Below are 25,772 nucleotides of genomic sequence, written 5' to 3' on the forward strand. Positions count from 1 at the left end.
AAGTATGAACAGTGTACACACCTCTATTTTGGAGCTGTAATGCAGTCTCTATTACATTAAGAGGCATTGTTTTAATCTCCTAGAATAGAAGCTCATTATTTAATAATAATATTTGTAATATAGCTTAAGTAGTGCTTTGTCTTAAATCTAATAAAATCAAATAATCACAAGGCTGGAAAGGATCATTTGAGGTCAATCCCCTGCCTTCAGGCAAAAGTAAGCACCACACTTCTACCTCATTTTGATGCTCTTTTGCAACTTACTAGAGGGTAGTTATACTCCTGGGTGTCATCTTAAATTTAACAGGAAGTTTGCCTGTTTTTTTTTAATGCTTCTTTGCCCTAATTATTAATGTAAAGATTTAATAGTTAACATAGTAATGACTCTAACAGAATGCCTCATCTAACTACCAAACAAAACACTAATCCCTACATAGTCACTGATTCTCCTAAATAATGTGAATTTGAGGATTAGGTGCAGAGAAAGGATAGCAATATTTTGTGAAAGGTCTATTGTTCCCTCTACTCAGGTGGTTCCTGATAGAGCAGAGCTTCCTATGGTTATGGTCTTAGATCCAGTTGAGGCTGTGGAATGCCTGTGAGCATTTAAGTGATTATTTCTTTTCTCTGGGCACCACTAACAATCAAAATGTCCTAGATGATATTGTACTCACTCATTGACAATGAAAAATCTTGTTCAAGTGATTGTTCAAGTAGATGTCATTTACCATTGCCTCTTGGAGTTTTAGTTTTGCCATTCAGCCAGAAAAGTTCAACCTTGTTATACTGCATTTGTTCTTTCAAACTGATGATTTCGGTATATAGTTGTTTTCTTTAAGATTTTGGCCAGTCGACTTTTTTGTTTCAAAGGTTTTTGTTTTGCTTGTTTTGCTTTGGTTTTGTTTTTTGTTTTTAGTTTTTATAAATGTTGTATTTGAAAATCATTTTCCTAAACTATCTATTTTAGGTGTTTCCTGGAGTTTTTGAAGTTTATGGTAACCAGAAATTTCAGTTTAAATTTTTTTTCATAAACCTTGAAAGACAACTATGACCAAGGCCTACAGATTTGAGTCAAGTCACTGCATTTTAGAAAAGAAAAGGACATTTAATGTCAGCCAATCAAATGCCCCATTCTAAAAATTATAAAAGTAAGGCCCAGAGATTAAATGATTTTTCTGAAGCCAATTTATAAGTTAGGCAAAACCATGACCCCTGACCTTTTGATTCTAATTCTGGATTCCTTCTACTTCTGTTCTATCCTAACAATCCAACTTGGGTATTGAATATAATTACAGCACTTACTATAATCATTGTTATAGTAACAATGCCTAACTGAAGCAGGCAGAATGGTGTTCCTGCCCCAAATGTCTATATCCTAATCCCCAGAACACCTGAATGTGTCACGTTCCATGCCAAAGAGGAGTTAGGTTTGTAGATGGAACTAGAGTTGTTGAGCAGCTGAACTTAAAATAGGCAGATTATTCTACATTGTCCAGAAAGGTCCAACATGATCACAGGGTTCTTACAAGTGGTAGAGGGAGGCAGAAGATGGGGTCAGAGTGATGTGACATCCAAAAGACTTGAGCTGTCATTGCTGGGTTCAAAGTTAAAAGAGAAGGGCAAAGAACCAAGGAATGTGGGCAGCTTCTAGAAGCTGGAAAGGGCAGGGAATCAGATTCTTCCCTAGAACTTTTAGGTAAAAGCACACCACTGCTGACACTTTGATTTTAGCCCACTGAGACCTGTGTTGGACTTCTAACCTACAGAACTGCAAAATCATAAATTCATGTTGTTTTACATCACCGTATTTGTGGTAATTTATAGCAGCCATAAAAACTAATACATTAACAGAGTATTAATGGCTGCTCAAGGAGAAATTTTCTTTCCACAAGCTAAATCTTAAAATCCACTCCTTTTCCCCTTTTTTTTTTTTTTTTTTGGTAATACCACCTTAAGATAGTTAAGACCTTAAGACAGTATTTGCCACTTGCTAGGAAGAAAATATCATTTAGTATTAATTTACTGCATTTTCCACAAACAGACACAAGTTCATTCCCAAGTTAACCAAATGAAGAAGAGACCAGGAGGAAGGTTCAGAGGACGTCCCTGACATACTTCATCAGAATGCCCTTGGGGCAGCCAGAGGAGAAGTACACTTTTTGATGTGTGGCTGCAATTCTCTCTGTGTCAGATAAAAACATTTCAAGGCTTGACTGTGGATAATAGAAGCTTCTGCAAACTAGCTTCTGTCCATAATATTCACAATGTTGTGATCAAGAACATTAATGGTCACAAAATTTTGTCCTTTCAGAACATACTTTCAGCAGTAGCAAAGACAAATGAAGTCACACACATCCACACATTCCAGCCTGCCTTTTATAATAGAAACTTTCACCTAAACAATCCCTTATAGAAATACACAGGCCTCAAAGTTCTGTCACCAATTTTCATACTACCTTGCTTTAGAACCATTCTTTGGTTACTTTAAACCAGCCAAAAGAAAAACAAGCAAAAACTAGCTCTTTAACCCAGCATTTTTTGCCTAATAAATATTTAGCTTATTAATATTTCTAAATTTCTACCTTTCAATATATTTTTCTCAAAACCTAGAGAAAGGGGGCGCCTGGGTGGCTCAGTGGGTTGAGCCACTGCCTTCGGCTCCGGTCCCGATCTCAGGGTCTTGGGATCGAGTCCTGCACAGGGCTCTCTGCTCAGCAGGGAGCCTGCTTCCTCCTCTCTCTCTGCCTGCCTCTCTGCCTACTTGTGATCTCTCTCTGTCAAATAAATAGATAAAATCTTTAAAAACAAACAAACAAAAAAACCTAGAGAAAGGCCCTCAAGTGACCAACTGTCCCAGTTTACCTGGGATGTACTTGTTCCTGGGACATTGGACTTTTAGTGCTAACACTAGGAAAGTCCCAAGGAAAAAAGTCCACAGATAGGACTCAATTGCATATTTTTGGGTGGCAGCCCAAGGCTGTTCCAGAATGCTCCAGGTTCCAGATGAAACCATTTTCTGAATTCACAGTCCAAGGACACTTAAATATGTCAAGTTTGGGCTGAGAAAGGGTCTGCCTTGCTTGCAGTCTTCAGTGATATATTCACTTTTTGTGATGAGCAGCTCAGGTTGAAGGGTATCAAGAACACTCAGAGGATACAAGTAACTCCATGGAGAATGTACTGCACAATTTACTAAGGCAGCAACTCTGCTTTTTTGCATGTTCACTAGGAAATACTCTTTGTTCACAGGAGCACATCCTTTGGTTTATTGCAGGGTATTGATAAGCAACCTGAGATCTGTGCTGGAAGGTCAATTTGACAGCCAGGTCCGTTCAACTGGACACAGTTATGAGAAGTACAACAAATGGGAAACGGTATGATGTGCACATGATTTAGACAGACATTGTTATGGGAACTGAACTAAGAATGGCACATTAATCTACAAATGGTTGCATTGGTAGATAGAGGCTTGGACTCAACAAGTCACCAGTGAGAATCCAGGCCTCATCTCTCGCAGAGCCATTGGAACCACATTTGAAGGACGCACTATGTACCTCCTCAAGGTAATCATTTTTACCCTTGACCTTCCCATATCTGAGGGCTTTAAATCAATGAATTCTAACACATTAACATCTGTTTCACAGACATGCTTATCCCAAACATTGCTATAACTCTTTCCCTGCCTATATGCCCCAGGGAGTCAAACAGATTCCCCAGCTTCTTTTATCATATGTGGATTTTTAAATCATTATTTTGATTTATTCAAAAGGAAAATGCAATAAAATACAAGAAGTCCTATAAATTTAACCACATTCCTGTAAGCAATGTAAATGATTACCTACCTTGAAGAAATTCTTCTCTCCCAGATGTTGTTTGCAAATCCATTTGTTAAAGAGATTCATAAACTTCACGTCTATCAGACAACATTACAGAGCGTATCAACGATTTGCTTCTGTCATTCTCTAATGCCATTTTTGTCATGTAATTCTAATGAAGAAAATAAAAAGACAAGGAGTAAGTAGGAGAGAAGGAAAACTCTTACAAGATTAGCAACAATCATCATTACTTCTAATTACTCATCCAGTTGTCTTGGTCATGTCACCTAATAATAGCAGCTGAAAATAACCTCCACGTGAGTACAATTAAGCAGGGTAATCAGCATCTTCTGAAAATATGAGCTTGTCAAGCTTAATAAAAATAATAAACAGCCATGTAAGCTCAAACATTGTATCTAGAGGCAAGAACATACTGTGCTAGTATTGTGTTTTAATTTAATCATGGGATATATCTCTTGCTGCTGTCAAGTTTCACCTGTTGAATCCAAAGCCCAGACAGGTAGTGAATGTTAACTCCTGACTGTGATGAATCACAATTTCCCTTTTTTTGTTTGCAATAGGTTGGCAAAGCTGGACCAAATAAGCCTGCCATTTTCATGGACTGTGGTTTCCATGCCAGGGAATGGATTTCTCCTGCATTTTGCCAATGGTTTGTGAGAGAGGTCAGTATGTAGAATCATTTTTGGTGGAGGGAAGTAGAAAGTATTTCATTTATTTAAATCAATTTCTTATAATCTACCTATAATAAGAGAGAATAATAACAGAAAAACTTTGTAATTCCAAGTTCCCATTTCTGGGTAGTAGTTTTAGCTTTCACCAAGAAATCTTTATAAGGTAAGATTTTAAAACAGCTGTTAAATTGTATTTATTTATATTTGACTCATCTGAACTTTCTCACCCACCTTTGGTGGAGAGACCAACCAGTAGTATAATACATAGGCCATTTAAAAATTAAAGATTGTGGATAAGCCACTAAGTTTATTATTATCTCCTGAACAATAATCATTATATACTTCAATGGCAATCCCACTGTAAATGATACTGTTTTTCATTCCTCATAATTCTAATGATAAGATATATGTGAAAAACCTTTAACTAAAGTTTTTAAACATCTATGAGCCCATTCTAATATAGATAATTTGTTCAATAAATAAAGAGAAGAGAAGGAACAACTCCTTCTTAAAGAAGAATTATAACTAATGGATGCACAAAGAATGAACAAAATAGAAAACTATCATTAGAACACCACAGTAATAATATTTCACAAAAACCTATGTACATATGTAAATTAGTGAGCAAATTTTTTTTTTAAGATTTTATTTATTTATTTGACAGAGAGAGATCACAAGCAGGCAGAGAGGCAGGCAGCAAGAGAGGAGGAAGCAGGCTCCCTGCTGAGCAGAGAGTCTGATGCGGGGCTTGATCCCAGGACCCTGAGATCATGACCTGAGCCGAAGGCAGTGGTTTAATTTAAACCACTGAGCCACCCAGGTGACCCAGTGAGTAAATGTTTAAAGACAAATAGGATAATTCCTATCTCAAAGTATCCCCCCCAAAATATGTATTACATTACAAAAGCATAGTTTACAGTAGAGAAACTTAGCAGAAATTATTTAACCAATTGATCAAGGTTAATATCACCAGCATTAAGACAAAATCAGTATCATGTACCCCCTGATATTATGTACTGAAAAGATACATCATCTGTATGGTATTCTTCCTCAAAATTCATAACCTTCCTCTAATCATAAATATATATATATATATATATATATATATAGAGAGAGAGAGAGAGAGAGACACAAACCTAAATTGAGGGACCTTCTTCAAAGTAACCGGACCAGTACTCTTCAACTGTGTCAAAGACATAAGAGACAAGTAAAGACTGAGAACTCATAGATAAGAGGAAACTGAGGAGACATGATAACCAGTGCAATGTGGGATTGTTTGTATATTGGATCCTAGACCATAAAACGGATAATAGGGATGCCTGGGTGGCTCAGTCGTTGGGCATCTGCCTTTGGCTCAGCTCATTGATCCCAGGGTCCTGGGATCGAGTCCCACATCGGACTCCCTGCTTGGTGAGAAGCCTGCTTCTCCTTCTTCTCCCTCTCCCCTGGCTTGTGTTTCCTGTGTAACTAGCTATCTCTCTGTCAAATAAATAAATAAAATTTTAAAAAAGAAAAAGAAAAAGGGCAAGAGTGGAAAAATTGGTGTTATATGTAAACAATGAATCTTGGAATACAACATCAAAAACTAATGACGTACTACTATATGTTGACTAACAACATACTAAAAAAATAATTAAAAAATAAAAAATTGGTTAACTCTAAATAAAACCTATAGTTTAACTTTATTACTGTATTAGTGTTAATTCCTTCACTTTGATCATTGTACCATGGTTAAGTAAGATGAAAACATTAGGGGAAGCTGAGTGATGGGTATATGGGAACTATTTCTGACTCTTCTCTAAGTCTAAAATTACTTCAAAATTAGAAGTTTAAAATATTGAAGTACTTTTAAAATTAAGAATATTACTATATACAATATACTGTCTTTTGTGTGAAATATTTCTGTATCTATTTGTCACGGTCTTGGTTTCTAGACATGTTATGTGTCTAATTAGAACCATTTAACTTCAATGGATATCTCACCATATGCCCTCTAGAATGAAGAAATTTTATCACTACTTTGGTTATCTCCAAGATTAAAAGAATGTGGTTCACTAAAAGAATGTGGTTCTATAACTCCTCCAGCCTAAAAATCACTTATTTTATCATGTGCTATTATAATAAATACAATGTATAGAGTCACAAAAATATATAATAACTATTAATACACAGAAGCCTTAAATATTTTAAAGTCTATTCAAGAAAGCCTGAGAAAGAGTTGAATTTAAGTTTAATATGATCCTGGGGCTGGGGAACTATGACTAAGAGAACATAATAAATGAGCATGAAGTCCTTCATTCATAAAGAAGTCCTTCATTCATAGAGAGATCACTTAGAAATCATCACTTAGCAAGGAGAACTAGTCTCTTAACTCTTACTCAGTGTAGAGGAGTAAGAAGGATACTTTCATCATTATTCAGCCTGGAGCCTTGGTGAGAACCACCCAAAATCCATCAGTGTGAGCTCACTTCATAATGGGAGGCCTTCTTCATTCTTCTTCCTTATTGGACACACTCTCTAGTGCAACCATCTACTTCACAACTTTAAATAAACTTCTAGATGATATTAGACACATGCACAGCCATCCATAGACATTCTTTACTTACTAAGTATAGGTCTTACCCTCACATCCTACTCACTCTGAAAAAAAAATTATTGCAAAATAAGTAAACACATGTATGTTTCTTAAAAGTCTATAATGTTATTAAATCTTTTGTTCATCTTTAAAGTAAAAAGTGAAATAATTATGTGAGTTATATATGGATATAAAAGAATATCCTGGAAACAAAGAATTAAAAACAACTATTTTAACCAAAATTATAGGTAATATTTTACTAACTGCCTTTTAAATATTAATAATGTCTACCTCAAAGAGACATGGCTTCCATTACAAAAGTCAATATTCACCCAGTCTATGTAAATTTTAGTAGCATCACGTATTCTATTTTTCCATGAAATTCTCTTCCTCATTGATACTTAGGCTATCCGCACCTATGGACAAGAAATCCACATGACAGAACTTCTCGACAAGTTAGACTTTTATGTCTTGCCTGTGGTCAATATCGACGGCTACGTCTACACCTGGACCAAGGTATATGAGCCAATACTGAAAGGGGATGATGAAATTAAAACCAACCCACTTTCTATTATACTTGGCCTAACCACATAATCCACTTTCAGAACCGAATGTGGAGAAAGACTCGTTCCACCCAGGCTGGAACTACCTGCATTGGCACAGACCCCAACAGAAATTTTGATGCTGGTTGGTGCAGTAAGTATCAGGATCACCATTTTGCAAGCATCTGTTGAAAAAGCACAGAAGAAAAAATAATACAAGAAAACACAACAGTGTCTAAAACAAGAAAAAATATAAAATTTTATATTTTAGAATTCTAACTTTCTGAAAGCCACAGACAATAAATGGTTTATTTATTTATTTAAAAAAAACATATTGTGTGCTCTACTGCATTCCCAGCTATGTTAGAAGCTGGAAACACAAGACTGAGAATACAGACGTAATCCTACTACTTCAAGATATATAATCTAAAGGACACAGTCATTAAATAATTGTTTAAATAAAATTGTGATATAATTCTAATTTTGTGATTCAACTCTCAGAGAATGATTAGAGTAATAAGGAAATTTCTCATGGATATTAGTTTGTCCCCTAATTATTAATTTTTTTACACTATATTGATCTCATTGTATATTATTACACAGGGACACACTGGTGATTTCACATGCAACTTTTACCCCATAAGCTTAAAAACATACCACCCCTAATCTTGTGAGTAATGCATGCATGCTTTATTATATACATATATACATACATTATCATAAGGATCCAGGTAAAAATAGCTTATTTTTAACTTTCTAATTTGAAAGTTTGAAATATGCCTTGTGGTAACTTCCATAGATGACCATTCCATTAACAACCTGTTTTTCTAGAAATCGGAGCTTCTCGAAGCCCCTGTGACGAAACTTACTGTGGACCTGCTGCAGAGTCTGAAAAAGAGACCAAGGCCCTGGCTAATTTCATCCGCAGCAACCTCTCTTCCATCAAAGCATATCTGACAATCCATTCATACTCCCAAATGATGCTCTACCCTTACTCCTATGATTATAAACTCACAGAGAACAACGCTGAGTTGGTAAGTGGTCATGGTAGTAAATATGGTATTTCACAGTTAAGATTTTCTTAAATCCTATTCCTGAGAAAAAATTCTAAGAACAATTTTTAAAGATTCCATTATTAATTACTGATAGCAGGAGCAAAAAAAAAAAAAATTACTACAGATTTATAAGGAATCCAGAATTGGCTAGATAAATTAGCTAAAAGAGATAGGATTTTGATCCAGGAAACAGTTCCCAACATGTTAAACTGGTTTAGTCTTCAAAATGACAATAGGTCACTTACCCTGGCTTCACCACAATACTAACTCACATGATGATTTCAGATGCATCTGGGATAATCAACAAAGTAGTTCTGTCTCACACACAATTAGAAAGTCAATTTTGTTAAGTTGCCTTGAGCTGGATTTGACATAGGCAGAAGCATGGCAGATGTAATTAGGAACCTGGCACATTTGGTTGATAAGATCCTAAAATTATTTCACTATTTGATTAGGCGAGACACAGAAATAAAGCAATCAATGAACAAATGGTATGACTGGATCCTTACTAGATACAGGAAGCAATGTAAAAAAATTTAAGTAGCCATGACTCAAAAAACTAGCAATCTTGTTACAGAATCATGATATAACCACATGAAAAGTTAAATAAGAGTTTTATAACATTCCCATTAACAAATATCACATATCAATGCATAATTTTTTTAAACCAGAAGTTTTGAACCCTTTGCACAATATTTTTTTTCTAACTTATAAAACATCTGGCTGCCAGAAGTTGGGACCAGTGATCTAAAAGAATAAGTGTAAGATTTAAAGCATTTGAGTTATGCCAAAAAAAAAAAAAAGAAAGAAAGAAAGAAAGAAAGAAAGTGCTCCACTTAGACAATGACATAGATATTTGGCTTACCTAAATGCATAAATTTGAAGACCCAGTAACTTTAACAATTGGAAACTGTTGTTTTGTACTTTTAGTCCTTCAGAAACCAAATAAAACATGTAATGCTATAAATATTTTGTTAAGAGTAAAACAGAAAATAACTTAGCCTCTTAGAAAATTGATAGCTAATAGTTGGCCAGGTCCTCCTCATTAAAAATGACAATAATAGGGGCACCTGGGTGGCTCACTGGGTTAAAAATGACAATAATAATAATAATGTTATTTTCATAAAGCTTCCCATTTTCCTTATCCAGAGCCAAAAAAAAAAAAAAAAAAAAAAAAGGAAGGAAAACATCATTAGTTGGAACCTTTAACTATTTCAGTTTTCCAGTTATGCTCCATCTGTTAAATGTTCCCAGTGGGTGCTCACAGTCCTGCTATCCCAGAGATGGGTGTGGTCAGCTCCTCATTTCAATCCCAGATTTGAGTCCCAGAGGAGAGAAGGTGGAGCTATGTTGTTTGCTTTATTCAAGTGAATATTTAAATTGTACCACATCAGAAAAGAAAAAGACAAAGCCATAATAACTAAGCACTAATGAGTTAACAAGTAAAATATTAAAACTAAAATTATAAACCATATTAAGTGTAACAATAATATATCCAGTTTTGCTTAATATAGCTAGTTTTAAACACAAATTCTAAAAGACAAATGCTTACAGAAAAACAAAGTGTTCTCTGGAAATGAGCTGTTTCACAAAGTTTCAATACCTTTTCCTATTTGGGGAATAAGTTAATTCTAATTAACAAAGAAGTGGAATAAATAGAATTATATCACAATAAAATATTCATAATCTATTCTCAACAAAAGCACAAACCATAAAATAATCTTATCTTGGAAGTTTAATTATGTATTCACAAAACTAATAAATTCAAGAAGTACATGCTACTTCTTATACTTTCTAAGCATGATAAGATAGGTGGCTAAACTATAAAATTTAATTGCACTTATATCACATTAATTGATTTTAAAGTTATTTTAATTTCTAATATTTTTTTTCTATGATTAATCTTTTGCCTCGCATCTTAGAAGAAATATTTAAATGAATGTTAATTTGATTAGTAAATTCATTGGGAATCTGAATTTAGTTCAGCACCCCCAAAGCAACTTAAATCTTTTGAAAAACTAGAGATCCTTTCAATCTTTTTCTTATTTTGCATAATTCCAATTCACTTACTTCCTAAGCACATATGGCAGAACTCATAACTATAGTGTTAATGAGTATAAATATATGTGTGTGTGTATATATATATATTATATATATATATAATATATATATAGCCAAATGAGAATCTGAATCTCTCATAAGGAAAAATATTAGCTTTTTCATGGTTTTTATTTGCAATGAGAATATTAAGGAAAAAGGTAAAAGTCATGATAAATGTTCCATCCAAATCTAATGCTTCTGTATGAATTTTCAGCTAAAAAAATGTGACCCTGCTGTAGAAAACTAAAGGTAGGAAAAGATTTATAAGATGCCTTCTTGGCACATCACATTATGGATAACTCAGAATTTCTTAAAGTATTGTCTTACCTAGAATTCAGTGTATAGATATAGATATGATTCTTATTTATCTTTACACTTACAAAATTTGTAAGATTATATCTGTAGCAAAAAAAAAATGCTTCAAGGAGACTATGACTCCCAACAAAAGGAAATAATTCTTTACTTCTAGTAACATTCTCAGCCCAAATTTAGGATATACACAGAAATCTCTGATATCTGAGTCATGATAAAAATGTATGTGGCTTCATTTCTGAAAGATCTTATATGTAGATTGCCTGATTATTCACATCATGAGACAACCTTCAGAGGGAAGAAAGGCAGAGATGAGAATGCAAAAGACCAATGAGGTAAAAGAATAGAAGTGACAGCATGGATTACAAAGAAAGCTACCAAAAATATCTTTACAGCAGATCAGTAAAAAGAATGAGAGATCATAAAAATACCTTACATATATAATGCTTTTCAGTTTGCTAACTGTTTTTACACATACTATATTATTTAAAGAAAAAATACAAAGTATACTGTGAGTTTCCAATGGCTTCATACACCTTCCAGTTCCTCAGTGTTAACTTCTTCAATAGGAAGCTATCACTATCTTTAAAGGAAGCTTTAAGATCCACGAGAATAATATACTTTACATTTTCAAAATTCTGAAGGATAATGAAATATTGAATTGTATGACCTCTTTATTGTGAGAGTAGTTCTCTTTTTATTAAGAAGACTTAACTGAAAATGTTCCCAAACCTATCCATATCTTTGCATTTATTGAGCATAGAAGAAGCTCCAAATCTTTGGTCTGCCTACCCACCCCAAAAAGGCACATGTGTCACTGTTACTTATTATTACTATTTATCATAATACCATTTCTAAGTCCAAAAGCAGGAATGTAAAATAATAACTGGTCAACCAAGTATCTTGACCCATTCCCCAGACTGACCAAACTGGAAGTTGATATGCACTCCACAAAGGTGCTGATCCAGGGCATACAGCTGACACCACATGTCTTCATTAAAAGCACAGAACTTTACAGCTGGAAATCTTTGAATTTCTCTGGTTCTGCTTTCTCATTTTCCAGCTGAAGCAATGAAGGCTTGGCTAAGCCAATACAGTAAAATAGGCAGCCTTGGGCCTAGACTTATTGAATCCTGAAGAATTTCCTAGACTGACCCAATTTCCAAAGATACCCACACATATTTGTATGGCCATGGGTACCCCATGTAGCTGTTTTACAGAACATCCATCAAATAGTCTTTCATCCCACAAATACCTTATTACCTCTGTCCCTGGACATTGCTAAGGATTTGCAGTGGTCAGCTGGGACACCTAAATTCCCAGGACCCAGTCTTTATGATTTTGGTCCTATGCTTTCAAGGGCATATATTCACTAACCAGGAGAAAAATGACAATCTTTCTGAAAAATTATTAAACTTGACCAAAATATAAGAATCCACTTCTAAACTCTAACACCTTCCAGTACAGTGGCACCTCCCTCTTAATTAAAATGTGAGTTAATGAGCCACCAAGATAGATATCTACTGTTCCACCCAAGTACTGAGCATAAAGCAAGACCATGATTAGAGATAAACATAAAAATCAGAGAGAACAAATGTTGTGATTAGAAGGTGGATAATTGCAGGGCCATGTGCACACCCTATCACAGCTGTCCCCATGGCCCTGCCTAATAACAATAACAAGTCCATAACCCCTCCGTCAAGCAGGCTACCAGAACCTAAGGAAGACAGAATCTGAGGCACAAAATATCCACATCTGACAACTGCAGAATTTATTTAATTAGAGAAACTGTTGTTGATTTATCACTATACATTTTAAAAGACTTCTTGGCTTATTAAGATATTCCTACAGAGGCCTGGTCAGAACAGAGTTCATCAGACAATTATCAGAAATTTCACTGAGTACCTATTAAGTACTCAGCATAAAACATGGTTTTTGCTATTAAGAATGTAGGATCTTACTGAAATTGTAAGACTCATATATCAAAAACCATATAAGAGACGTACAAAATTTGGAGTTTCAAACTAAGCATGGTAATAGGAATTTAGGGCAAGAAAATGGTAATATGTAATGAGGCTGGTCAGTGAAAGTTACGGAGAGGAGAAAAACCCCATTTATTCTGGGCCTTGAAGGATGGGCAGGATTTGGGCAACAAAAGACAGAAGAGTGCATTTTAGGCAGAGAAAAGAGCCAACAAATGGCCAGCAATAAGTTTGAAAAATGGGGAGAGAAGAAAGATCAACCTGTTTCCAGTGTTCTTGTGAAGGAAGAGATAATGACATTACCCAGGAGACTTAAATGTCGTAATGAGTCCTGTGTCACAGCAGGCTCTAGAGCCAGTAACTTGGTAAATAGGATTGCCGAGTCAAATACAGGGCTCCCAGTTAGATGTGAATTTCAGATAAACAATATAATAATAGTGTAAGTATTGTCCAAATATTACAGATTTATACTGAAAAAGTATTCACTGTCGATCTGAAATTTACATTTAACTGGGTATGCTGTATTTTTGGCCAAGATTGGCAACCCTGCTAGTAGAGGGATATTTTAGCAGCACTGAGCTAGCAGCAGTATTTAAGAGACACCTGTACTATCATCAGCAAAAAAGACAGGCATTCAGAGCACCTTCAAAACAAGTTGTCTTTCTTTTTAATTCTTTCTCCAAAATACATTCATGTTTACCAGAATTATGTCTTTTATCTGATTTCTTTCAAGCTAATTCTGTCCCCTCCCCTACCTCCTAGGAGATATTTGGCAATGCTGGGGAGACATTTTTGGTTGTTGTAACTGTGGGAGTACTATAGGCATCTAGTGGGTAGAAGCCAGAGGATGCTGATAAACATTCTACAATGCACAGGACAGCCCCCACAACAAAGAATTCTCCAGCACACATGTCAGGAACGCCAAGGTTGAGAAACCCTGCTTTATGCTAAGATAAGAACAGAGTCACATTCCTGGCTAAAGTCCCCTGGCTTTCACCCTCCTCGCAAACAGCTTACAGTGTTCTGCAAATCTGAAGTGCCAGAGACCCAGTACCTTCCCATTATACAACATGTATTATTTAATATTTATTTGGAAGAAGTACCACTTACAGTGGTAGGTGCTCACCTACATGGCTCACCTACACAAACACACACACATACACACACACACAAACATGCTCTAGACTTTGCAACTTCAGCTGACTCACATTTCACATTTTCCTTGAATTTTAAAGAGCTTAAAAATATGCAGGCAGATCAGCCAAAGGAAAAAATTGCTTTACATCAGTGAAAGCATTCCCACACCCGCCAGGGGCTCTGCCAAGATGGGCAGGCCCTGCTCTCCCGAGCCAAACCTTTCGCTAACTCCTTGCCTTTCTCTAATCTCAGGCTTTGCAACCAGAGCCTGCGCTTGTTTACCCTCCTGTTTTTCTCAGAAACATATTTGTTTTTTCAAATCCCGAAGGCTTTCTCCTCAGTGCTTCCTTGAAGGCCTTGCGGGTTTCTCCTCTAGCATCAAAATTATAAAAGTTAAATTCCTCATTGGTCCCTTGGTATACGTTACCCGTTATCATAGGACAGAAGGAAGGAAACCGCAGTTAAAGATTATTTTGATGCTTTCATTTTCACATGTATTCGCCCAGAGGAATAATTAAACTCAGAACTTCAAGTTAGAAACAAAGTTCTGGGGAAAATTTCCTTCCAACTGGTTTATGCCCATAGTCAGTTTGGAACTTTTGTTTTCTTGTACTGTAATAACGGACCAGTGGAAGATTAGAAGAGGCAGCCCCCACCTCCCATGACACTGGCTTGCAATGAGGACCATGAGCACAGCCATGAGACAGGGGCTTCCTGATCACATGTTACCTGGGAAGGCAGGTCAGTGGAAAAGAACACCTTCGCCTTATTCATCTTACCAGCCTCCTGGAGCTCAGAGCCTGGGAAACATTACACTAGTTGGTCTTTTGTCTCTTGGGCTTTGAGTTAGATGTGACATTTTAGACTCTCTCTGTCTTTTGCTCTATGACCAAGGCCTCTTTTTAAGAAAACAGGTGACAAAAGAGAACATGCATAAGACATGGTAGGAAACTCATATCTAAGGATTAATAAAGGCTGGCCATGTTTGGCCTTGACTGAAAGCAAAGTTTTCTCTGAGGCTGATTTATATTTAGCTTCCTTCTGTTCTTTACAATTGGTAAAACCAGCTCCAGCAACACTTCTTTTGAAGTATTCCAAGGCCACAAGGAGAAGTGAAAAAGAGCACAGAATTTAAAGCAAGAAGAACCTAGCTCAAGTCAGCCACTTATGGGGCTGCATGCCCTTGGGAAAGTTCTTTTATCCTCTCTGAGTTTCAGTTCTTTTATCCGTAAAATGGGGATAAAAATATCTAGCTCTTATCAAGAGCTCTTTGTAAAGTCTAAGGTTTTATGTAAATGTTAGTTCTTATTTTGAACCCATTGAGCAAGGATGTAAGATGTCCCTCAAATGACAGGTTGTAAAGAAAGTGTCTTTAATTGGAGTTTCAAGATGTGGATCACACTTTCTGATGTGCTATTGCTTCTGCGGATCTTTCGTCAGCTGTCTTAGTCCCTTTTTACAGAAATGCAGAAGGGAAAGGAGTTACCACTCTAACGTTTTAGCAAATACAGGAATTATCTCTCTTTTACCATTCCTGGCTGGGGTCAGTCACCCAGCTTGGTTGGAACATTCCCACTGAGCATGCTGCCCCACGTGGCATTCCATTCTGCAAGAAAATTCTATGCTGATGAAATGTGGACAGATAGTGTTAGAAAGATAAATGAGTAACATTTGTGAAAGTATTTGAACTCTTCAAAAGAAAAGACCCACATTGATTCCAGGGATTTTTGTTAAGATCATTGGAATTTAAAATATGATATTTTGGTCAATTAATGTCTGTTCTGATTTTTTTTTTTTTTTTGGTCTCTTGGCCCCAGAGGGGCAGAGAGAAAGGGTCCACAGACTTCGTTTTTTTTTTTTTTAATTAATGGAAATAAGTAAAATGCATAGCAGAAGTCATTGTGTAAATGTGGCAACCCATCAACCATCACTACATGGTACTATGCCCTCACATTATGTCACAGCCTTTACAGGGCTCGGTGTCCTGCACACACACCCAAACCGGGCTCATCTGTAATGCCCCAGCCCTAATATAAGACTCAATCACCCAACCATGTGCTAGATGCTATACAATCTGTTGAGAATAAAAAATAAATAGCCAAGAACCCGTTCCTATAAGAAGCTTACCTGGGAGGTGATACAAAACAGATGCAAAAACAACTCATTATACAACACAGTGACAGGAACTCTGATAGTGGTATTAGCCTTCACAAAGGAGGGGGAATCGTTGCTCCCTAAGAGATTCAGGGGCAGCTTCACTAACAAAATGACACTAAAACTGAATGTGGACAAACAACAGTAGTTCTCCAAGTGAACAAAGATGAGAAGAGGATTCCAACAAAGGGAGAAAGATATCCAAAGTGAGGAGGTAAGGAGAGTCAGGAAGAGGTGTATGGGGAAGAAGTTCAGGGAAACCTAGCTCCAAAGGAACACGGAGTGCACAGCAAGTGACGCAGACTGAAAGAGAAAGAAGGGGCTACCTCACACCCTTTAGGCTAAGGAAGGAAGTTGGGACTTCAAGAGAAGGTGAGAAAGCAACTGAAAGATGTGGTGATGAAATGACACTCAGAAGATGAGTGATGAGGTAGACATCAAGAGGACAGAGCAACTGAGAACAAGGAAAGCAAAGGCGGACACAAACTAAATGCTCCTGCAATGTGCACCATGACAGCAACATGTTAATATCCTTTTTAAACTGATATCAATCTTAAATATTTCGGTCAGCACCAAAGGCAGAACAACTTCTTCAGAAGATGCCTAAGGAAGTCTTAGAAAACACATAATTCTCACTTTGAGGAAAGGCAAACTGAACATTTTTGTGTGGTCCTAACAGTAGTTATGACTAAAATGATAAATTGGTAAGTCAAATGAGGAAACAGATCATAAGTAGACCCCTTCAGTTTTGTCAGATAACTCATATATTACATCATATCAATAAACATATTAAGAGACTTGAAGTTTTTGAAGTTGAAACTTGAAGCTAATGGATAACTTCAATGATCTTCTTATTTTAAGTCTTCTCTAGTCTTCGTAACTTCATGTTTAGAACTAATCCTACAGAATCACACTACTTTTTTCTCAGCTTTATTGAGCTATAATTGACTTATAACACTGTGTGAGTTTAAGAGGTACAATGTGATGATTTGATGCACATAGATATAGGGAAATGTTCACCACATTAGTAACATGTCCTTTACCTCACATAACTATCATTTTGTTGTTGTTGCTATTTTGTTGTTTTGTAATGGTGACAACATTAAAGCTCTACTCTCAAAGCAACCTTTAAGTATATAGTACAGTACTGCTAATCATAGTCATAACGCTTTACCTTAGGTCCCCGGAACTTAATAGAACTGTATTTCTAACTAGAAGTAATAATTCAAGACTTAAATGGGGAGAGGGGAAACCAGAACTGAAGAAAAGCCTCAGAATGGTAACTAGCAAAGGAATCAGAGTTCTTTAGAATTAGAGGTTCTGCCTTACAGAAAAATAACTACAGGTGTCCTCAGATGAATGGCAAGTTAAAGAAATTGTAGAACAATAGAAAATGTACTATTTACTTACCAAAAATATTAGCACCTCACCACATTTCACATTTCTACATGATGATTTTATATCTATTCTGAGCACTGTGCAACTGTTAATTATTCTCATTTCAATCTGCAATAGGCCCTATACTAAAGGGTAAAGAGAAGACTTAGCTCTAGTGTGTTGGTTAGAACAAGATTAAACAACAGGAACTATACATTTAGATCACAATAGTAAAGATCCTACGCAGTAATAGAAAGCATGTATTAGTTTACCAGATTGGAAAAAAGGGAAGTAAAACCCTAAAATTTTCAAGTTAGTGTTTCAAAGCTCTGAGAATAAATTAGTTGCAAGAAACAGATTATACCATTTCAGCGGACCAGACCAGAAAATCATGAATTATGTTTTATAACTCTTTTTAAATTTTCTAATTTATCACTCAGTTGGTGCAGCACTAACAATTAGGGAGGTGGAACTTTGAAATTTTATAGACATGCCCTTGTCAATCTGACATAGGACACTACTAAACTGGTTTTCATATTATAACAAGGTCTAAGGGAAGCTGCTACTTTGTAAAACAAGGAGTATTTTGATTTCATCACCAATCTCACTGCTTTCCAAGCATATGTACAAGACATAATTATGATGCCAAAATATGAAATATAGCTAGTTTCATAACCAGAATGAATTATGGCTAATTCTCCTGTAGTAAACAATCAGATTTTCAAATCTGTATTCCCAAGACAGCCAAGTCAGGCCTTACTTTTTGAGTGATTTCATTTAAATATGCAGTATGTCAGTGGATGCTGGGAAGTTTACAGCATAGGGAGGCTGGGGCCACAGAGCCCTTGCCCTTGAAGAGTTGGGGGGCATTGAGGCAGAAAAGCAATGGGTCTTTTGAGAAAATGAAGCCACTTCTTTAAAAAAAAAAAAAAATACACATAAGCTAATACTTGCTGCTTTTTTTTTTTAATTCTGGAATTCAAATGTTCTTCATTTTGAAAAGAGTAGATGTTGTCTAATTCTTCAGTCTAAAAATCTTCCAAGATGGAACCACCCTGATTCCTGGAACTGCCAATTCCTAAGTATTTCTATGTTAGCAGTGAACACTGTATTAAGTATCCCATCATTCATATGTGTAATTTTTAATGCTCTTGCCCCAGCTCATATAATTCTATCCTGTCCTGGCTTTATAATTTGCCACATTTCCAGGTATTTTATGTTTTGTTTTGTTGGGGTTTACTTTGTATGCGTTTGATTTTTGTTTACCTGTATTAGGTAGACAACCTCTTTGTACAAACACAAAGACTTTCTTGTCTCCTGCTTTTCTCTTACAAGCTCCAGACACAATATAGATTTGCCAAACTAATCCTTACACATAAACTAATTCTTAATATTATTAACACTGACATTTTACTAAATCAATGAATGTGATATCTGGGACAGTTACAGATTGCTATAGTCTCATTTCTCTAGCCTAAACTAAGGTTTAAAAAAAAAAAAATGTTTAACAAGCCTAAGGAAGAATACCTGGGAAAAAAAAGACACACTAAGTTCTATGTAAATAAAAAAGAAAAGAAAGTCGGGGCACCTGGGTGGCTCAGTGGGTTAAAGCCTCTGCCTTCAGCTCAGGTCATAATGCCAGGGTTCTGGGATCCAGCCCCCGCCCCCCATCCCCCCCCCCCCACTGGGCTCTTGGCTCTCTCTCTGCCTGCCTCTCTGCCTGCTTGGGATGTCTGTCAAATAAATAAATAAAATCTTAAAAAAAAAAAAAGAAAGAAAGAAAGTAAAAGACTGTCCTCTGACTAAAACAGAAGTTACTGCTAGGACCCATACTTTACTGCAACAATTATTTACAATGAATTTAAAGACCTAATGCTCAGATAAGGGGGTAATATGCTAATGATCTTCAGAGTTCCAACAAATAGTTCCTGGACAACCACCAAGTGGTAAGCCTTGACCAGGGCTCTGAAGACATGGAGATAAAAGACAGAAAAAGTCACTGAAAACTCAGAGGCCAGTAAATGGTATTGCCACAATATGACACACATTCAGAGGGAAGCTCAGAGTGAGTGCCTGGAGAAGGCATTAGGGAAGACATATTTTCACAAGAATTACTTGGATCATATAATCAGGTTAGCGAGAAAAATTGGATGGACACTGAGCAGGAGTAAAACTAACTCAAATTGTGTCTTATACCTCTTCAGTGTCTTAAAAATAATGTACAGTTGTTTGTCTGTTTGTCAGTGTGTGCTTTTATTTATTTACTCACGAACTGCTGCCGGTTCTTTTGCAGAATGCCCTGGCTAAAGCCACCATAAAAGAACTTGCCACCCTACATGGCACCAAGTACACATATGGCCCAGGAGCTACAACAATCTGTGAGTCTTGGCTTCAGAACTGTGCAAAGAGACCACATGCCTAAAAAGGCAACAAATGGTTCCCAGACCCTTTCCTTTCAGATCATGTAAAGCATGTGGCTTTTGCCACATGAATTTTTGCCACAGTGAATTTTTTATATATGTCATCAGTTTTCTGTTCAGAAAAAGTATCCCCTCCAAACCAAGAAAACACTTGCGCCTGGTAAATAACCATTGAGCAGCCACTGCTATGTTCCAGGTCCTCAGTAGGTGCTAGGAAAGAAAGGAAAGGAGGATGGAGGGAAGGCAAGAGAAAAGGAGAAATGGACGTTGGGGAACTAGTACAGTCTTCAAAAAGGGCAGAGGAAAACTAAATATAGGGTGCTGGATGTTATGACAAAAGATGCACAAGGAAAGAACATACTCCAGCACCAACAGAGCCCATCCCACAGCATCAGGGATGACTGCCCAGGATAATGACATAGCCGCTTTACCTGGAAGGACAATCGCTGAAGAAAGTATAAGAAGGAGTGTTTTCCTGACTAAACAGATTGCAGACGCAAGCAAGGGCTGATTCAGGCTCAAGCTACTTTCCAGTGGTAGATGTCAGCCCCTCTGACCAGTCACTCAGTGTGTTGGAGCAAGTGGCAAGAGAGTTAGATAGGGGCTAGACCCCAGATTTCACTTAGATGCTGCGGAGTTTAAATTTCACTGGGAAGGCACATCCTGCAGGCCCCATTTTAAATTTCTACTTATATTTTCCTTTGCCTTTGCATGATTTCTTTTTGCCCCAGATCTGAAAGGACTAGAAATACAAGGGAAAAGACCCAGTCCTGTCATCACAGGGCCCTCCATGCAGCTGGAGAGGCTCCAGTCCTGAGTTCTGTTTTGTTTAGTTTTATGTAAAATACAGTTTTCTATAGTTTTATCCTTTTTTAACCTGCTCTGAATCGTACGGGGGTACAGTGTTTTCCAAAGGGGGTTCTAACAGAAGTAGCCCATCTATTCATATACTGTGAACTTCTTATATGTTTTATGCAGAGTAGTTCAGTGAGGGTTCTTTTCTCATACTGTAAACCCTTGAAGGGCATTAAGTCACATCTTTCCTTTATTCTGGCATCTCCAGAGGAGAGACCATGGCCTACTGCTCAGTGAGGGCTGTATGGCTGTTGGCTGAACAAATAGATGAAAGAATGAATTAATGAATGAACAAACAAATGACCTAGTGACTGAAGAGATACAAAATCTACAAGGCAGTGACTTGGTAACTGCTACCAAATGAAGAACTGAACAAATGCCTAACCTCGGCCAGACCATCTGCTAGGCCCTGAGGAAACACAAACAAAGGCCCAGCCTTGCCCTCAAGATGCTCTGATTTCATCAGTCAGCAGTGTTTCCTTGGGGTTTGGAGCTCTCTCCTATCATCAGTCATCATGTGGCTCTCCATATTTTCCTAGGAAACAAACATTCTTTCCTAAGAAATTATCTCTATTTTGTAAACAAATTACATATGATATAGTTTACCACAGCATACAAGCACAGTGAGAGGTTTATATTTTATTATAAATTACATACTTCCTGGGTATGAAATACATCATTCCCACTAATGAGGCTTAGAGGTTAAGATTGGACTGATTTTTTAAAACAGCCCCCATATCTATTATAATCCAGTTTTCCGGAAAATTGGCCTACCTATAATATTTTGCCCAGTGAAACAGTTGTTAACTATAAAAGAAAGCTGGCTGGTTTTCTTCTTCTTCTTTTTTTTTTTTAAGTTTCCTTCCTGGATTTAAAGTTTTGGGGGGGTTGTTTGTTTTTTTCTGCTCTTTGCATATTTCAGATCCTGCTGCTGGGGGCTCTGATGACTGGGCTTATGACCAAGGTATCAAATATTCCTTTACCTTTGAACTCCGGGACAAAGGCAGATACGGCTTTGCCCTCCCTGAATCCCAGATTCGGCCAACCTGTGAGGAGACGATGCTGGCCATCAAGTACCTTGCCAGATATGTCCTGGGACATCTGTACTAGCAGAGAATGCTGACAGCCTTATTTCAAAGTGCTCACTCTTTGTCTCTTTCCTATCCTGAATTCTTATTTTTGTCTGCCTGCATATTTTCTAGATCCCAATCTTTCTTTTAAGCCTCTAGTCTATTAAACTACTCGGATCTTTCAATACTGATCATAATAAAAAGGATTCATTATAATTAGAAACCTGACAGACTGTCTACTTCTTTGGGGGGAAAAATGATGTGAACCAGTGACTAAGCAAGCCATCCACAGGTAATGATGCGGATCAACTATATAGGAGTTAAAGTCCTCAGGGTATTTGCCAACACTGGCAGAGTCTAGAGATGTATGGTTATAATGGGGGCTTATGAGGAAGAAGATATATACAGGGAAATTCAGGGGAAAGACCGCATCTTCCCATCTTGCTTTAGCTCTCTTCTCAGCTCATTTATTTTATGAACTGTCGACTACATGTCAAACACTTTGTTAAGCAATTAGAGACAGAACAATGAAAAAGAAAGACCATTCTTGCCTTCAATGAACATTTGGGAAGACAGACATGAAATAAATAATTAGATATTTCACAAATTATTTAGTAATTCGTGATTTAATTTACATTAAGCAAGTAAGTGCTAGACAAATTACGTAAAAAGAACATATACTCAGTCTACCTCCCTGATGTGGAAGAGAAGGCTCTCTCAGAGAATGCTGGAACCTGAAGAAAGAATCACAATGATCTGGATGAAGAGAGTGCCCCTTCCAAGCCCTGTGAAGATACAGAAACCTTAGGAAGAAAGCCAGAGGGAAGAAGGGCATGTACTGGGGCTGAGGAGGGAGGGAGGGATTATTAAATAGAGCTTAGAGCTTAAGGGTTTGGAACATTGGTCTAAGAATAATGGGAAGCCATGGAAAACATTCAGTTGCAAATGACATGATCAGAGTTTTTAAAACGTCAACCAGCTAAGGTGGAAAGCAGACTGAAGTAAAACAAGAGGGTGTCAGAAGGGTGTTAACAAGGAGATTTGTTAAGGAGAGTGATACGAAGCAGATGGGAGGTAAAACAAGAGGGTGTTTGGTCTTAAACAAAAGAGGCAAAAATTACTCCATGACTTGAAGTTTCCCAAAATTAGAATTGAACATGCTAATGTCAGAGAGTATTATGCAAAGTTCAAATTTTAAAATATAATAATAGGTATTTAGTTGCAGTTCAGGAGCATCTCTTAACTTAAAATCTACTTTACTATTCTATTTACTTTAAAATACGAACTCGTTGTTTTCTATGTGGATCCAAGGAAAACAGGATTCCATATCGAGCAAAACATGTTAAAATATCTATGATTGTGTCCTATTCAAAAGAAGAATACTTTGTGATTAAAAAAATGAAATGAAATGAAACACAACAACAACAACAACAAAAGAAGAATCCTTTGAAGCCACAGTAGTTCAGAAGCTGTCAAGCCAAAGAATGATTAATTGCATTAATTGTCCACTAGATGGTAGCAGTGCAGCTGCCACACTTTGTCAAACAAATTGACAAAATTTAGTACATTTAAATAGATACAGAGACATTTAGGTGAAAAAAAAAGAAACTCCCATGAATTCTCAAGCAGTACTGATCACAACAGAAAAAACAGATGTAATTTAGTTAAATTATCTTTTCCTGTGTTATTTAAATTTATATCCATGTTGGGAATTGGAGAGCTAACTCAACCAGAATTACCTGAGTGAAGTTATCTTGCTGGATGTATATCATTCAATCCATAGATAGTTCCACAAGACACTCCCATATTCTACCTCTAGCAGATAACACTGACTTCTAAGAAATGTTGTGTGTGATCCAAAGTTCAAAAGTCGTGTGTGTCAACCATAAAGAACTACGTCTCTAAATTGAGCACTTTAAATTAGAGATTAGAAATGTTCAAAAATTCCAAGGAATTTTTTTTAAAGGTAAGGACCAGGAAAGTAAGTATGGAAATATTCTCATTTAAAATCCCTTGTATCCAAGATTTCTTACACCAGAAAAACTTTTGCTGTATCTCTGGCCGACTGAAAGTCAACAGCAAGCTGGTTAGGAGTGCCACTTGCCTGAGCTAAACTGAGCTAAAACAAAAAGACATGTCTGCTTTAGTCCTTCCCAGTGCAGTAATACCATATGACCTCCTACAAGTGGACCAGGGACTGCAAAGAGTTCCTACCCAGCCCTGCCCACCCAAGAGCCTCTGACTGTAAGAGCACCTCCCTTTAACTCCCTCCTTTAAATTACCCCCACATTGAGATCCCAGGACAGGCTCTGAGCCTTTCCTCAGTCCCAAGCCCTTATCTCCCCAAATGGTAATTAGCCAACAGCACAGAAATGGCTCCCTGAATTTTTCCTATGTCAAACAGTGTTGCTATAACATAGCAAGACTGATTTTCCAGTCGGGAATATGGGAGTAGAGTCTTCACATCTAGAATAACATCCCATGTATTCACCTGTTTTTGCTAGCTAACCTATATGAATTGCTCAAAGAAAATTTCAGGCACAGAGGAAAACCAGAAGGAACCATGACAGCTAATGAGGTTATTTGGGGGCCAAATGGGGTCTTGATGATCCTCTTAGGTCATCTCATTTGAGCAGATAGTCACTTCTCCCCACTCTAGCCAGCTCTGACACTGCCTGAACTACACACCCACAACTCTGTCTAGAAATGCTACCTTTCCTTCAAATAATGAAGACAAGTTTCCTGCAGGATTTTGCAGGGCAGCTTCATTTCCATGTTAAGAATCCAATATCCACAACTAAAGGCAACAATTTTTTCTTTCAACATACCCTTTCTGAGATATCTAAAGGTATTTCAGAAGCTTATTGGATTTGATTTGAAGATGGAGAAGTATCTGAAAGAGTCTAGTAAAATCACAAGAGAATTTTCATTTTCTAGGATATCTCTTTTATAGTGATAACGTTTGAAAATATGCATAAAAATATAGCTTCAAAAATAAAGCAGTATCTTATTTTTCTTAAGATTTTATTTATTTGAGAGAGAGAAAGTGAGAGAGAGAGAGACAGCATGAGCAGAAGGGGAGGGGCAGAGGGAAAGAGAAGCAGGCTCCACAGAGAGCAGGGAACACAATGTGGTGCTTGATCCCAGGACCCTGAGATCATGACCTTAGCCAAAGGCAGACACACAACCAGCTGAGCCGCCCAGATGCCCCTAAAACAAGTTTTTAAACTATGGCTAGATATCCTGGGAGTATAGAGATCCAGAAGGATGAAAAATTACTGTTGAGTGAGCCATTCAACTTTAAATTTCTTTTTAATTTGACCTATGAAACATCATACCACCTTACAAAGTCAATCCTAAAATATGCTGTCCAATAGCTATTATCTTATTCTATACATAATGCCAAGATCTTTTATAAATTTTGATGCAATAATATAAGATTATTCAGAATTATAACTACCAAGAAATCACTTGTTCTGAGGAAAAGCTTCAGAATACTCTTGAAATCTATCTATTGTATCTGTTCTTCAAAGGCTAAGTAAACTGGGGAATAGTGGGAAGTCTTAAAAGCATCACATGCCAATATCCTGTTATAGAAACAGGGAACTGAAATACGTACAGATATTAAGTCCAAGATTATTTATAATCAGAGTCTTATCCTAAAAGATACTAGAATCCTTCACACAT

The 25,772-nt window shown here is 36.8% G+C and overlaps 1 protein-coding gene across 1 annotated transcript in view; it reads left to right on the forward strand.

Annotated features, from left to right (window-relative positions):
• The window catches only part of CPB1 (carboxypeptidase B1), a 35,232-nt gene extending 12,924 nt beyond the window's left edge, over nucleotides 1-22,308 (forward strand). Inside the window, exons 4-11 of the mRNA XM_004755483.3 lie at nucleotides 3,274-3,373; nucleotides 3,461-3,562; nucleotides 4,396-4,497; nucleotides 7,487-7,597; nucleotides 7,687-7,777; nucleotides 8,455-8,657; nucleotides 20,034-20,118; nucleotides 21,938-22,308. Of these exons, the coding sequence (XP_004755540.1) occupies nucleotides 3,274-3,373; nucleotides 3,461-3,562; nucleotides 4,396-4,497; nucleotides 7,487-7,597; nucleotides 7,687-7,777; nucleotides 8,455-8,657; nucleotides 20,034-20,118; nucleotides 21,938-22,125 (982 nt within the window). The 3' untranslated portion in view covers nucleotides 22,126-22,308. The remainder of the gene's footprint in view (nucleotides 1-3,273; nucleotides 3,374-3,460; nucleotides 3,563-4,395; nucleotides 4,498-7,486; nucleotides 7,598-7,686; nucleotides 7,778-8,454; nucleotides 8,658-20,033; nucleotides 20,119-21,937) is intronic.
• The last annotated feature ends 3,464 nt before the right edge of the window (nucleotides 22,309-25,772 follow it).

Source organism: Mustela putorius, unplaced genomic scaffold (genome assembly GCF_011764305.1).
Source record: "Mustela putorius furo isolate JIRA1106 unplaced genomic scaffold, ASM1176430v1.1 tig00003834_pilon_pilon_pilon, whole genome shotgun sequence".
Classification (NCBI taxonomy): domain Eukaryota; kingdom Metazoa; phylum Chordata; class Mammalia; order Carnivora; family Mustelidae; genus Mustela; species Mustela putorius.